At 41.1% G+C, this 16,005-nt stretch overlaps 1 protein-coding gene across 2 annotated transcripts in view; it reads right to left on the reverse strand.

Annotated features, from left to right (window-relative positions):
* Nucleotides 1-16,005, reverse strand: part of Blm (BLM RecQ like helicase) — a 91,771-nt gene that overhangs the window by 14,750 nt on the left and 61,016 nt on the right. For both annotated transcript variants that reach the window (XM_028754817.1, XM_028754815.1), the window contains exons 13-17: nucleotides 14,539-14,645; nucleotides 13,299-13,459; nucleotides 7,707-7,902; nucleotides 3,307-3,497; nucleotides 1,215-1,353 (exon numbers count right to left, since the gene is read on the reverse strand). In XM_028754817.1, the coding sequence (XP_028610650.1) occupies nucleotides 1,215-1,353; nucleotides 3,307-3,497; nucleotides 7,707-7,902; nucleotides 13,299-13,459; nucleotides 14,539-14,645 (794 nt within the window). The remainder of the gene's footprint in view (nucleotides 1-1,214; nucleotides 1,354-3,306; nucleotides 3,498-7,706; nucleotides 7,903-13,298; nucleotides 13,460-14,538; nucleotides 14,646-16,005) is intronic.

Here is a 16,005-nt window from a genome sequence, read left to right on the forward strand (position 1 = left end):
ACACACACACACACACACACACACACACACACACACACACACACACACAGTATCGGGTAGGAGAGATAATGGCAGTTAGGAGCAGTAGCTGTTCTTCCAGAGGATCTGAGTTTGAATTCCGTCACTCACATAGTGGCTTTACAATTGTTAGTAACTGAGGTTCAGGAGATCCAATGCTCCCTTCTGGACTCTGTGGACACCAGGAATGCAAATGATGTACAATCATAAATGCAGGTAAAATACTCACATATAAAATTTGAAAAGTACAAAAATTAAAATTGGAAGGCAATTTACAGGACGTTCTCCAAGCAAACCGCACTCTATTCACTCAGATGAACATGTATAAGCTTTGCTAGCATGATCTTCTGCATGTGACTACATTCATGTGTATGCATGCTTTCGTATGTGTGTAGATGCCGGAGGACAGTCACGGGTTTTGTGCCTCATGTGCTGTCCCCTTTTCTTTTTGAGACAGGGTCTTTCACTGCCCTGGAGCTCACCATGTGTCAGGCCTGCTGGGTTGTGAGCTCAGAGATCCCCGTTTGTTTTCACAGCACTGGATTTCACGTATGTGTTACCCACATTTGGCTTTGTGTGCATGGTATATGCATGCATGAGTACACATACATGTGCAGGAGAGGATAAAGTTAAGACTCTTTCTGAAGCTCTCCACTCTGACTAGACTGGCTAGCTGGTAAGCCCCTGGGATCTGCCCATCACTAGGGTTATAGGCAGGTACTACTAGGCTCAGATTTTACATGGGTGTTGGGATCCAGACTCTAGGCTCTCATGCTCACGACAGTAGCAAGCACAGTAGCAAGCACAGTAGCCACGCCCAGCCCACTTCTGGACTTCTCCCCTTCTCTACTTCTTCCTCCTCCTCTTCCCTTTCTTAAGTTCTTTGGGTTTCGATGTGTAACCTTGGCTATCCTGGAACTTGCTCTGTAGATCATCAGGCTTGCCTTGAATTTAGAGATCTGCTTGCCTTTGCCTTCTGAGTGCTGGGATTAAAGCCATATGCTAACACACCATTTGGATTTCTTTATGTAGGTTCTGGGATCAAACTCAGGCCCCTATGCTGTCTTGCCAGTCCTATCATCATTATTTTTTAATGTAAAATCTCACCTTAGTGATTTTTAAAATGCATTTATAATCACTTCCTTAGATGTGTAATTTGAAGTAATATAATTCAAATAACACAGTAAATAACTTACCCAAGAAGATGTCAACCAGCATGTTCAGAGTAAATCTTCCAGCAGGTCCTTTATTTCTCGTTCCTGATGATGAACTGTGTTCTTGAACAAATCTTACAATATTTTTCACATCATCAGTTACATCTTTTGTTTTATAATTCTATAAATAAAAAAATTACCTTCTGCTATAACTAAGATAACTAGACCCAGGTCACTAGAGTTTAATAGTAATTATGGTAAAATTTATAATTCATTACACACACACACCCTAAGGCAGTTTCAAATGTTTGTTCTTTTTTTCTTTCCTTCCCTTTCTTTTCCCTCCCTCCCTCCCTCCCTTTCTTTTTGAGACAGGATCTCTTTGTGTAATAATCCTAGCTTTATCTTGGAACTTAGTATGTAGAGCAGTCTGGCCTGGAACTCACAGAGATCTACCTGCCTCTGCCTCTTGAGTGTTAAATGCTCACACTCCTACATTCTAGAATAGAATAATACAATTAGGCTTCTATAGTAGCCATATTTCTGTTGCTTCAGACAACAGGTTGACCTACCAGCACTGTCCCCATCCTTCACAGCGCCTGGAGCAGTGTTGTCCCTTGTGAAATGAAGGCACTGCCGTCCATGCAGTTCACAGATTCTCTCATTTCTCCTCAGTTCTTAGACCAGGCTAGCCTTATCTTATAGATCCACCTTCTGAGTGCTGAATTAACTACATGGGCTGCCACCATGACAATCTCTTCTTTCCTAACCTTTTCCTTTTAGTTCTTCTTCACATTTCCTCAGTGTCTGTCCTCATCACTAGACGATGCTTCTGCCTTCATCTACCCTAATTCTCCATATTGGATGTACCCTAAATTCCTACAACATAGCCTCCACAGAGCAGCTACATAGCAAATAAGGGTGAGGTGGGTGGAATGGGCAATGAATTTACAGATTCCACACAGACTAAGTCACTCTCTGCTCTCTCTAGCTCTATATATTTCTGTAACACTACATAGTACACTGTATTACATGTCTGGCTCCCTTCACTGGGTGTTCCTAGCACACTAAAGTTAGTTTAAATAACATAGCAAGTGTGCAAAAGTCTGTAAACAGCAAGTCACCATAGACATTAAAACATGAAACACAATCCCTGAACTGACTCTCTTCTCAGATGACAACTATAGGCTGTTCAAGTTGACAGTTAAGCTAACTAGGCTAGCTATAAAGATCTGGTCTTTTAAAAGAATAAAATAAAAAGGTGGTGGTGTGAGTATATAGTTCTTTGGTAGAACACTTGCCTGGTATGCCTTGAGGATTTAGGATCAATCCAATACTGAGGAGATTGTGTGTGTGAAATTGCCATAATATAAGTACCTAATGAATGAGTTTAACAGTCTCCAAGCTTATTTTAGGCCTGACAATACTGAACTTATCCAGAAGCCATGTTGTTGTTATTATTTGAGACATGATCTCACTTTGTGGTCCCGGGTTGGCCTCACATTCTCTATCCTCCTGTCTCAGTCTCTGAACTGCTGGGATTACATCATCATGGTGTTTTCACTGCTTTTACAGATAAACAAGGGATTTTCAAAAATACTACTACTACTGCTTTGAGACTGAGATCTCTAAATATAGATTACAGTTGAGTTTAAAATACCCTGCTTGCCCATGTTGAATCTTTCTGGATCTTTACTTTTTTATTTTCTATTACTTTCTGAAGTAAGGTTTCATGTAGCCCAGGTTGGCCTGAAACTCATCACACAGTAGAAGACCACCTTGAATTTCTGACCTTCGTGCTTCTGCCCCCTAAGCACTGGTTACAAACTTGAGCCACTATGCCTGGCCTACTTTTATTTTACTATTTTATTTTTTTGAGATTGGGTTTCATATGTAGCCTTGGCTGTTCTGGAGCCTACCATGTAGACCAGACTATCTCAAACTCAGAGAGCTCTGATTGCCTTTGTTGTTGTTTTATTCCTTGAGCTAGGGTTTCTCTGTGTAGCCCTGGCTGTCCTGGAACTCACTCTGTAGACCAGGCTGGCCTTGATCTCAGAGATCCGCCTGCCTCTGCCTCTGCCTCTGCCTCCCAAGTGCTAGGATTAAAGGCGTGTCCCACCACTTAAGTAATTACCTTAGTTTTATAGCAATTGTCACAAGAAACATCTGGGTATTTCTTACAAAAATCAGGATTAAATCCTTTTTCACCAAAGTAAGCTAAAAGCTGTATCCTTCTGCATTCTGTTATGTTTTCACAGTAATGGACCATGCTATATAGATTATTGACGTGAGTTTCCTTTGTATGATAGTTTCCATCTTTTTCCACTAAAAGAGATGAAGAGCAGAACAAAATTAAATTTTATAGTAGAAAACCAAAAGAATATGAAAACAGTATTTAAAGTAAATCATAAATAGAAAAATTGCTATTAATAACACAGTGCCAATGATGTCTTTTATGCTGCAAGTCACTGGATGTTTAAGTTTGCCTCTTGTGGGTTTAATTTTATAGAAATGTTGTACTTCTTCCTCCTCTTCATCTTTGTTTTCTTCCAGATAAAGTATCACAAGATGGCCTTGAATTGTGAAATTCTCCTTTCTCAGCCTCCAAAATACTGGGATTATTGGCATAAGCTATTTCATCCTAAAATGTTCAATTTTTTTCAAATTGAAAATTTCTTTACATTTTTATTATTCTGAGCTGCATATCTACAGGAAGTAAGCAGTACCCATAGCTGAAGTCCTAACACACTAGGACTTCTGAACCTGGTCAAGAATCCAGGGCACTTCTAGGGAACTCAGAGACAGGATGTCCTAGATTTAAGGGAAATAGAAATACCTACATCTGCTGCCTTGTCCAAACTGGTCATTTGAGACAGTTCATGATATTAAATATAACACATTATATTTGTGGTAGGCTTGTGAAGTTGGAACTTTTATAGTTGCCGTGGTATAGTGCAATAAAGCAAATATGACAAGGCTGGTGGTACATGTCTGTAATCCCAATGAGGCAGGAGGATCATGAGTTTAATAAAAGCTTGGGTTACATATAGTGAGACCCTGTCTTAAAAAAAAAAATACAGAACTGGCCAGGCACGGTGGCACATACCTTTAATCTTTGCACCGAGGCCGCAGAGGCAGATATATTTCTGGAAGTTTAAGGCCAGCCTGGTCTACACAGTGAGTTCTAGGCCAGCCAGGGCTTCATAATTGAGAGCTAGTCTCAAACAACATCACAACTACTTAACAAAAAGCCCCAAGGCCTGGGGATGTCTTTCAGTGGCACAATGCTTGCCTAGCATGTACATGCAAGGCCTGGGGATGTCTCTCAGTGGCACAATGCTTGCCTAGCATGTACATGCAAGGCCTGGGGATGTCTCTCAGTGGCACAATGCTTGCCTAGCATGTACATGCAAGGCCTGGGGATGTCTTTCAGTGGCACAATGCTTGCCTAGCATGTACATGCAAGGCCTGGGGATGTCTTTCAGTGGCACAATGCTTGTCTAGCATGTACACGCAAGGCCTGGGCTTGATCCCTAGCACCCCTTACACGTGCTCACACAAGAGGAAGCGAGGAGTGCGAGTAAGCTATTTGAGCCCGAGGTTTAAGAACAGGAAGTGGAGCTGGTGAGATGCTGAGCAGGGTAGGTGCTACCTGCTACACCTGATGACTTGGGCTTAATTCCTGGAACCCACATGGCGAAAGGAGAGAACCAACTCACATAAGATGTTCTCTGACCACTACACATGCACCGTGGCATGCACACACAGGAAACAATTAAAATGCAATAAAAACCACTGGTATATACTTTCAATTAATCGGCAATCATTATTACTAAAGAATCAAATTACTATTTTATTTCCAATTTCTGAGTATTACTTTTTTCAAATGGTTGCTAGGTTATTATGATTTGAATACTTAGACTTAATAATACAAACGCTTTTTAGAGTTATGAAAGGTCATAGCTTTGATAAGGCTGAGTTGAAAATATGCATGGGACACGCACTTAATGTACCTGAAAATCCTAGGTGAGTAACACAGCAGGTGTAAACTGCTGGTCACTGACCCTGGTGGTTGTCAGGCTGACTTTGAGTTGAGACTGCCAACATCCCACATCACAAGATAAGACCAAACTATATTTTACTAGCTCATAAAAATGCAGAGATGAAGAGATAGCTCAGTGATTAAGAGCACTTGTAGAGGATGTGGGTTTAGTTCTCAGTGCCCACATGGCAGACCATAGTCAGATATAACTCTAGTTTCATGGAATCTGATGCCTTCTTCTGGTTTTCACAGGCACCAGGCACACACGTGGTTCACATATACAGTCAGGCATTTACATATACATATAAAATAAAATCCAGATGGGACTGAAGAGATGACTCCATGGTTAAGAAAGACCAGTGGATGCTCTCCCAGAGGTCCTGAGTTCAATCCCCAGCAACCACATGGTGGCTCACAACCAACTATAATGTATGATGCCCTGTCTTGGCATTCAGGTGTACATACAGATAGAATACTCATACATAAGATAAATAAATAAATCATTAAAAAAATTTAGAGCATGGCTTAATAGAATATATCAACCTATCATAAAGCTGAAATCAGTCAAGCCACGATAAATGGAAGACTGCTTGTCCAGGTTTTGTTTAAAAACACAAACCAGCCATCTAAATGTGAAAACTCATTGCTGTGTTTTGAGTAGCCTCTTGGTGTAGTCGCTCAGGCTTTGCAGTTAGATGAACTTGCAGATTAGGGACCTGAGCCTCACCACTTCTCCATCTCATCTTCTCCTCTGCAGTGAGGTAAGTAATGGTCTCATCATTTAGAGCCGTGGTAAAGATAAAATGAGCTGACAGGTAATAAAGCATTTCAGACAGCATGAGGTGGCTTAATGGCTCACTGCTGCAGTCCCAGCACTGAAAAGACTGAGGCAGGGAATCACAAGTTTAAGGTCAACCTGGGCTATACAAAGTGAGACTGTATCTCAAAAAGAAAACCAGTAAGACCAACAAAAAATCCCAACAAACAACAATAAGAAACTAAGACCTAATAACTAATAACAACCTAGCTGGGCGGTGGTTGCGCATGCCTTTATCCCAGCATTTGGGAGGCAGAGGCAGGCGGATTTCTGAGTTCAAGGCCAGCCTGGTCTACAGAGTGAGTTCCAGGACAGCCAGGGATATACAGAGAAACCCTGTCTCGAAAAACAAAAAAAAACAAAAAAAGAAACTAACAACCTTGTCTCAAAAAATCAAAACCAAAACCAAACCAAAACAACCCACCCAAACCAAAAAGTTCCCTACCTAACATATGGGAAGTGTGGATGAACCCACACTGCACCAATGCCACAGTGCATCTGGCCGTCCCTCCCATAAATGTTCCCTCTAGTACCTTGGGAGCAAGTTACAAAATCTGTTTGTAGGTCATTTTTTCACAGGAGTGACTGTGGCTAGTGCCATTTCCCATGCTCAGTACCCGTGCCAGCATAAATGAGACCAGAGTCTCAAAAACACAGGGACAGGATCACAAAACATATTTAAGAAAGGAGCACATATGATAAAATCAAATTCTAAAATACAGATTCATCTGACCTACAAGATAGCTGAAATTTCCCTGATACATGTAACTGTACAAACGTTGAAAGGCATCTGCACAAGGCTGTGATGAGACACGGCGACAATGGAGAAAGTCAGGAAAAAGCTTACGATTCTATAACACAATTACACTGACATTTTACTTAGGTGTAGAAGTGCACACCAATATGTGGATGTATGTACACGTGCTATCTCGTATATGTGTGAAGGACAGAGGACATCTGTTGGGGGTACTGAGCTCAGGTTACCAGGCTTGGTGACCAGCATCTAACCACTGGGAAATCTCGCAGACCACCTATTTACATTTTAAGACACTTGCACTTGGGAAAGGCGAATACCAAATACAAGATGCTGCCTGCATCTAATGGAAAAGGGTAAAGTAGAAAAGGGGTACATGGGCGAATCTGGCTCTATTGCCCCTCCTTTCCTTCTTCCTTTCCTCCTCCCTCTAAGACTGGGTCTCACTTCCCCATCTCATTTTTTCTGAGGCAGGTTTTCATTTTGTTGCCTGGACAACCCTCATAATCAATTCCATTCCTAGGTTCAAGCAATTCTCTTCCATCAGCAAGTGAGACTCAGTCATATGCCTCTACACCTGGCTCTCTCCAACCTGGATGGTTCTACAAGAGAGTTCATTTTCCTGGAAGTGGTGTTTTATGTAAGACTGGGTCTGGAATGGTATAATGGAAGCCACTATCTGGAAGTTTAGCCTGCCTAGTCTGGAAACACACTGCTTTGTGCATGTTAGTATCACTTGACCTTACCAAACAAGAATGTAGTACCTTTATAATAAACTATAAGTAAACTTAACAATATATATTAAATGCTTTCATTTTTCTATGACTATTTAATGAGAACAGGACCCAAGTACTATAACAGCAGGGACAGACTATTCTCATGAGATGGACCATGACAGGCAGAATGTGGTACTTGGCTTACTCATTATAAGTCTCTTCAGTCTGGTCACGTCATGATAGGTATAGAAAAGCACGCAGTGAGATATCTCCCCATCTCTTCCAGCTCGGCCGGATTCTTGGTAATAACCCTCCATAGATTTAGGAAGAGATGCATGAATCACAAATCGCACATCAGGTTTGTCAATTCCCATTCCAAACGCAATTGTTGCACAGATAACCTGATATGAAAAAATAAGCTTATCAGACTCATAATGCATTAAAGAACAATTTAAAATAACTGCACACAACAGTATTTAGCATGATCAAGGTGAGATTTCCATATTGGTAACTTATAATTCTATTCCGATCCAAGAAGGTAGAAGCTCCTGCTCAGGGTAGCAGGATCTTTCTGTGGACTTGGTATTAACATCAGAAGGATCCTGAATCAGTTGCAAGCAGAACTTTGTGTGCTGATTCCTTGTCCTCTGCTCCGGACAGGCAAGCATGGTGGGTGCTGCTTACACAGCTATGGCACCCAGCTAAGGTGCACAAGCAACTGGCTCTTCCCAGACTCAGAAACAATGATGTCCTCCTCTGCCCTGGTGCTTATCATCAGTCTTCAACGTGTCACCAAGTGATCGAATGCTAACTCGTGTGATTCAACCGCTGATTCCAAAGCAAAAGCTTATGCAAACTGAACTGTAGATAAAAGCCTAAGTTGCTTATACAGAAAGAAAACAAAACAGAACAAACAGAAAGGCCAAGGACTGTTCTCCTTGGTCCATACATATTACTCGGTAGGAGCTAGGCAACAGTTAATCTTTAGGAGCTTGACAAGTTTGTTTTCAGGAGTATATATTTTGAAGTCTGAAGAGATGGATCAGTTGTTAAGAGGGTAAACTGCTCTTGTAGAGCCTGAGTTCAGTTTCCAGCACCAGGGTGAGCAGCTCACAATTGCCTATAAACTCCAGGTGATCCAATTGCCTCTTCTTGTCTTCTGTGGGGACCAGCAAACACATACGTAGGAATAAATGAAATGAGCCGGGCTTTGTGAGAAGCTCTACAATTGCCTGTAACTCTAGTCCCAGGGGCAAACCCAACATGTCTTCGGGATTGAGGGCACCTGCACTCACATATGCACGTCTCCCCATCCCCATATATACAACAAAAGAATATTAAAAAAAAAAAGAGTATTTCAGTTGAAAATCTAGGACTTAATTTGATCAAGGCAAAAATACTGTATATTCAGGCAAAATTATGTTATACAAATAAAGTCTTTTTTAAGCATTTAAAAAATGACTACCTATTGCAAGAATAGCATTACAAAAGCGACAGAAATATCTAGTAGTCACACTAAGGCTAATGACATGATTTTGCCACTATGAGTAAAAGAGGCACAGGGTCAGCAAATCAGTATCCCATTAGCACAGGATGCACTGACGGGCTTGTACTCCAGGTCTCATACATCTAAACCTATGGCTCTTTGATTAAAAAGAAATGTCTGGGGTTGCAGAGATGCCTTAGCAGTTAAGAGCACAGGCTGCTCTCCCAGAAGACCAGGGTTCAGTTCCCAGTACCCACATGGCAGCTCACAACTGTCTGTAATTACTGTTTCAAGTGATCTGACACCCTCATACAGAGAGACATACAGTCAAAACACCAATGTACATAAAACTGAAAAAAAGAAAAAAGAAAAAAAAAAAAAAAAGGAACTGTTCCAGGTAAAAGAAAGCTCACTGCAGCCTCTAATGCTGGAGAGCTAGCAAAGGCTGAGGAAATGAGAGATGCTGGCCTACAGTAGCTCCAGAGTGACAGACTGTGAGGCAGGCTGCAGCCCCCAGTGTTAGTTAGGTGAGTGCATGGCTGCAAGGCACACGGTACAGGCTATCCCAACCATCTCTGAAAGTTCTTCCTTTTGTTTTTATTTATGAGAGGCTCTCATATGGCCCAAGTTGGCTTCAAACTCATAAGCCTCTGGCCTCAGCTTCCCAAGTAAGGGGACCACAGGCATGAGCTACCATGCTCAATTATCAACACAACTGGAAAAAATGTTTTGTTCTGTTTTTTTTTTTTTTTTAAAATTCTCACATCCTTATTTCCGTGTTCCTTTTAAATTTGAAGCTAGACTCAAATTCTTTTTCACTTACTTTAAACTGTTTTTTTTCCCCCTCTTTGAGGCAGAGTTTCTTTCTATGTAGTCCTGGTTGTCCTGGAACTTGCTATGCAGACCAGATGGACCACAAACTCACAAAAGAGCTGAGATTAAAGATGTGCCCACCACACCTGGCTCATATACATACAATTTTTAACAACAACAAAAAAAAGTTAGCCAGGCAGTGGTGGCACACATCTTTAATCCCAGCACTTGGGAGGCAGAGGCAGTCAGATTTCTGAGTTCGAGGCCAGCCTGGTCTACAGAGTGAGTTCCAGGACAGCCAGGGCTACACAGAGAAACCTTGTCTCGAAAAACCAAAACTAAAACAAACAAACAAAAAAAAATTACACTCGTACATTTTATGTGCTGAAGACAACTTGTGCTGCCATTTACCTTCTATGCACCCATGTGCACATGCTTAGTTTCTGAAACATTGTTAGCAATTTTTTTCTTCCAAGAATTTTTTTTAAGCTTAGTTTTTCCATTGCTCAAGAACATAAATAATAACACATGAATCACAATCAGTACTTTCCACTTAACCTCTATTTAAAATAAGATTTACTGTGTGTACACAGATGCCATTGTACTGTGTGTGTTGTGTGTAGGTGGTGCATGCTCATGAGTGTGTATGTCTATATCCCTGTGTACTATGTGGTGCACATTTGTGGTGCCTGCACAGGCGTAGGTAGGTCTGTATGCCTATGTGTGTGCATGCAGAGACCAGAGAAGAACAATGGGGCCTTTTCCACTGCTCTTTCATTTCCTGGCTTGAGACACCGTCTTTCACTGATAGGGAAGCTAGCAAGGCTGGATGGCCAGTGAACTCCTAAGAACCTGCCTGTCTCTACTCCAGTGCTGTTATGGGCATGCGCAACCACGCATGGCTGTTATTTTCTCTATCGAGCGCGTGTGTATACAGTGCTTATATGTATAGTCTTTCTTCATCACGCTTTACCTTATTTGCTGAAGCAGGGTTCCAGAGTTGATCTCCATAGAGTTAACCTGATTAGACCATTTGTTCTGGTGAGCCCATGCCCACCTTTCCAGCTCTATAATTAGAGGTGGGCCATTTATAAGGTTCTGGAGATCTGAACTCCGGTCTTCATGCTTGATCAGTGAGTAGTTTGACTACTGAACCATCTTTCCAGGCCCTTGTTAAGAATTATTCATCTCTGTAGCCTTGACTGGTTAGGTACTACACATCAGGCTGGTGTGGAACTCACGGCAAGCTTCCTGACTCATAATCATATACCACCAGACCTAGCTCTATGTTATATTTTATTTTACTACATTTATTTAGTGTTTGTGTGTGTATATATAGTGTGTGTGTATATATATGCATATATGTGCATGTACCACACACACTACATGTATAAGGTCCAAGCGTAACTTGTGGAAATGATGCTGTCCCTCCACCATGTGGGTCCCTGGGCCTGACTCAGGCGGTCACTTTTGGTAGTAAGCTCCTTTACCCACTGAGTCATTTCTCCAGCCCTGTGTATTTTATTTTGGTATAAGAATCTAAACTGAGTCTGGCAGTGGTAGTATAGGCTTTAAATCCCAGGACTCAGGAGACAGAGGCAAGTGGAATTCTGAGTTTGAGGCCAGCCTGGTCTACAGAGTAAGCTCTGGGACAGCCAGGGCTACACAGTGAAACTCTGTGGCAAAGAAAACAAAACAAAACAGAATGTAAAATGATTTTTTTAAAAACCAGATAACCAATGCCATAATTGAGTAACATTTTATCTTTAAAAATTACAATGGTGGCACATGCCTTTAATCCCAGCACTTGAGAGGCAGAGGAAGGCAGATGTATGTAAGTTACAGACCAGCCTGGTCTACATGACAAATTCTAGGACAGTCAAGACTACATAGAAAGACCCTGTTTCAAAACAAACAAACAAACACACACACACAATTATGTGTGTTGTATGCATGTGTCCACAGATGCTGGAGCTCAGGTGTGAGACCCCCTCATGCTGGAGTTACAAGTGGCTGAGAGCACCTGTATGGGTGCTGGGAGCCAGACTTGGGTCCTTTACAACAGTAGTGTATGTTCTTAACCATTAAGCAACCCCTTCATTTTTCTTCCTTTCTTTTCTTTTCTTTCTTTCTTTCTCTTATTTTGAGACTGGGTCTCATGTAGCCCAGGCTAGCTTCAAACTCAGCATGTAGCTAAGGATGACCTTGGACTTCTGACGCTCCTGACTCCAACCCCTGAGCATGGAGGTTATAGGCTTATATTACCATGTACAGTTTTATGTGGTGATGAGGATGGAACCTAGGGTCCTATGCATGAGCTACATTTCAAACACCATTTCTCATAAATATTAAACTTTATCATTTATTGTTTTTACATGTAACAAATTGCAAACAGAATTCATGTTATTATTCTTGTTTTGTTTTTCAAAACTGTGACTGTCCTGGAACTCATTCTGGCCAAGTCCAGGCTGGCCTTGAACTCAGAGATCTGCCTGCTTCTGCCTCCCAAGTGCTGGGATTAAAGGTATATGCTGCCACCACTTCCACCCAGTCATGTTATTGAGTTTATAGCCAAACTCATAACCTCCACTTGAATCTAGAAACATTTCATTAAAGTTCTTCAAAGAAAAAATATTGGAATTTTGATTAAATATATAGACTGAAAGCTGTACTTCAGTCAAGGCAAACCAAAAAACTACTTTCTTATTTGATTTTTTTTTTTTCCTTTTTAAACTAGGGTCTCACACTATAGCCTAGGCTGGCCTGGAACTCTTGACAAACCTCCTGTCTCAGCCACCTGAGTGTGGGGATTGCAGGAATGGGCCATTTCAACACAAAAGACAATGAATGGCTGGGATGCTTTTTAGGACTAGTCTTACCCCTTCTGATTCTGAAGACTGTCCTGTGTTTGGTACATGTATCTCATGAATTAATGTAGAATACATTTTACTATTCCATCTGTGTCTACTATTCTGGTGAAGTCTTCCTTGTATGCAATTATTATTCTTAGGATAAATCCTATTACTAAAAATAACATTTTAGCCCTCGCCTCAATTGTCGTCCCCTTGAGAACGAGTAACATTCTCAAGTATTCACTGCCTCATGGATTCAGTATCAGCCTTACTTGGATGTTTATCACCATTAAGATAAAAAAATAAAAATAAAAAAAAAGCTCAGAGAGCTGCCAAGCCTGAAGACATTAAGTTTCATACACGGTGGGAGGAAATAACAGTCTCTTGTAAGTTGTTCTCTGACCACACATGCATGTGCATGCCACATTCCCCTCCAGCTTTCCCCCACCCCTCGCCGGGTGCATGCACACACACAAACAACTCACTCACTCAAAAGGAAACAGCAGAGCCAGGTGAGAGGTAGATGCAGGAGGGTTGCCCTGGTTTCAATTACATAGCAAGACCCTGTTTCAAATAAAACCTGTATTATTTACATGCAAAACTGCTGATACACAAGGAAAGGGCTGCAGACTTCTGCAAGAGTCACCTGGCAGCTGTCCTGGTTTATCCACTTGTGCTGCACCTCATCTCTGGCAGAATCACTGAGGCCCGCATGGTAAGCCAGAGCAGCAAGACCTTCTCTCTGTAAGGTGTCGGCCATTGTGTCACATTCCCTCCTGGAGAGGCAGTAAATTATCCCTGAGTCGTCTGCCAAGAAGCCCAAAGAGTAGTGAGAAATCAGGATTTTTCACTTAAATAACAACACATTTACACATGTTCTTAGAAATACATGATGACCTTGTAAATAAACCTTATAGCATTCTTATGATACAGGATGATCACACAGAACAGTTCAAGCAAGGAATTTGTGAACACAGAAAATAAGACTGGTCTCGTAACCCTGTTCCTGTGAGGGTGCCCAGGACAAATAATCCTGGGCTGTCTCATGCTGAGTCAACAATGGGGAGCTACCTTGAAACAAATTTTGTAGAAACATATGGGAAAAGTTATCAAGAGCCTGGTAAAAACCCTTTGACTCAGTTTCCTTCCAGGAAAAGAACCTACGAAATAATATGGTACAAGGAGTTATGCTCAAAGTTTTGGTATAAAAGGAGCTCAAAAGAAAACATATGAAGATAATTAAGATAAAGAGCTATGAAATAAATATATTATAACTATTAAAAGTGCTTTCTAAGTTTACAAAAGCCATGAGAAAATGATGAAGATGTTGAAGATGGGTCACATGAAAGCTGGTACAATGTCGGAGACTCACTTTAGCCAACATAACTCAAAGGCAAACAGACTTGGGAGAAGGAGCAGTGTTATTCATACACTGAGATACGACAGAGAAAAAGACACCGACACCAAGAATGATAATGTAAGTGTGTAGGAGGTATACTTAATATATTTTTGTTAGGATTTATTGTTATCTAACAAAATGAGATTTCAATATTATAATATTCCCCACGAATAGCAAGTTGGTGTTATCATAATGCAAAAAGAAAATGCTAATGTGCAATTTAACATATTCTATTGTAGTACAGTGTATATAGAAAGAGACTTTTTTAATCTATTACTTTTAGACATATTAATTTTCTTTCTTTTTTTGTGTGTGTTTTTTTGAGACAGGGTTTCTCTGTGTAGCCCTGGCTGTCCTGGAACTCACTCTGTAGACCAGGCTGGCCTCGAACTCAGAAATCTGACTGCCTCTGCCTCCCAAGTGCTGGGATTAAAGGCGTGCGCCACCACCACCCGGCTAGTCATATCAATTACACAATTGTACTCACAAGGGTGATGCTTTCTGATCCACTCTAGGCAATCAAATGCCACTTTTTTCGGCTTCTTTGGTAATACATAGTATTTCAGATTGTGTCTGTTAAAGCTCATGCTGAACCTAAAAGAAGATCCAAATATAAAATTTTATTATAAAAAAAATTACAGTTGTATCTATTATCATCACCTGAATGTTTTTACCCAAAATGCTTCCTCCCAATGATACGGTATTAGGAGGTAGGGCCTTTGGGAGGTAATTAGGTGGGGAGGCAGAGTCACCAAGGAGATCAGGGTCCTTATAAAAAACAGAGGAGCTGGAGAGACAGGCTGGCTATTAAGACTGGTTACTGTTCTACCAGAAGACTGGAAATTGGAATCCAACACCCACATTAGACATCTCAGAAACATCTGTAACTCTAGCTCTAAAAGATTCAACATTCTCTCCTGGACTTCATGGGTACCCACACACACACAAGTGCACACACAGACATCGTTAAATAAATCTTAAAGAAAACCAAAAGTACCCAGTGACCCGACTGAGCCTTGCCTCCCTAGTACATATGGCTCCGACGGGAATGCCACCAAGTACAACAGGGACCCACCAGACAAAGGAGGAAGTGGAATTTTGATTTTTTTTTAAGAATCCAAAACCCCAAGAAATAAATGTCTGCTGTCTGGGTCATCCAGTCTATGATACTGTTACAGCAGCTAAAATGAAGGCAGCATCTTTGAATATTAAATACTGATTTTTTTCTACCATGCAAACCTCATTAACAAGCTTTCTTATGCTGCATTATTCCTGGCAGGTGATACAAGGAAACACTGAAATGGACATTAAATTAAGAATTAAAGATTAAAAAAAACTGGTGATGAAGAAGGATGGCTACAGACTAGATGACAGATCTGAACTGTAGGTTTAAAAAAAAAAAAAAGGAGGGCTGGAGAGGTGGCTCAGACGTTACGAGCACAGGCTGCTCTTCCAAAGGTCCTGAGTTCAGTTCCCAGCAACCATATGGTGGCTCACAACCATCTGTAATGAAATCCAATGCCCTCTTCTGTGTGTCTGCTGAACACAGCTATAGTGTGCTCATGTACTTAAAAAAAAAAAATTTAAAAAAAGAAAAGCAAGTTAAAAGCACAGTCTCAGAGGGGGCTTGGTGGGTCAAATGGGTAAAATGCTTGCTGTTCTAATCAGGAGGACCTGAGCTTGGATCCCTACCACCCATGCCAAGACCTGTGTACAGTAGAAGCACGCTCCAGTAATACTGTCACTAGCAGGTGAAGACAGGAGGATCCCAGGGACTCATCTGGCTAGCCAGGTGATTAGTAATTAGTCTAGCCTAATTAGTAAGCTCCAAGTTTATCAAGACACTCTGTATCAATTACAGTTGAGAGAAAGACACCAGATGCTTACGCCTGGCATATGCATACACCGGCATATATATATATATATATATATATATATATATATATATATATAT

This window comes from Grammomys surdaster, unplaced genomic scaffold (assembly GCF_004785775.1).
Source record: "Grammomys surdaster isolate TR1022 unplaced genomic scaffold, NIH_TR_1.0 126036, whole genome shotgun sequence".
Taxonomy (NCBI): Eukaryota; Metazoa; Chordata; class Mammalia; order Rodentia; family Muridae; genus Grammomys; species Grammomys surdaster.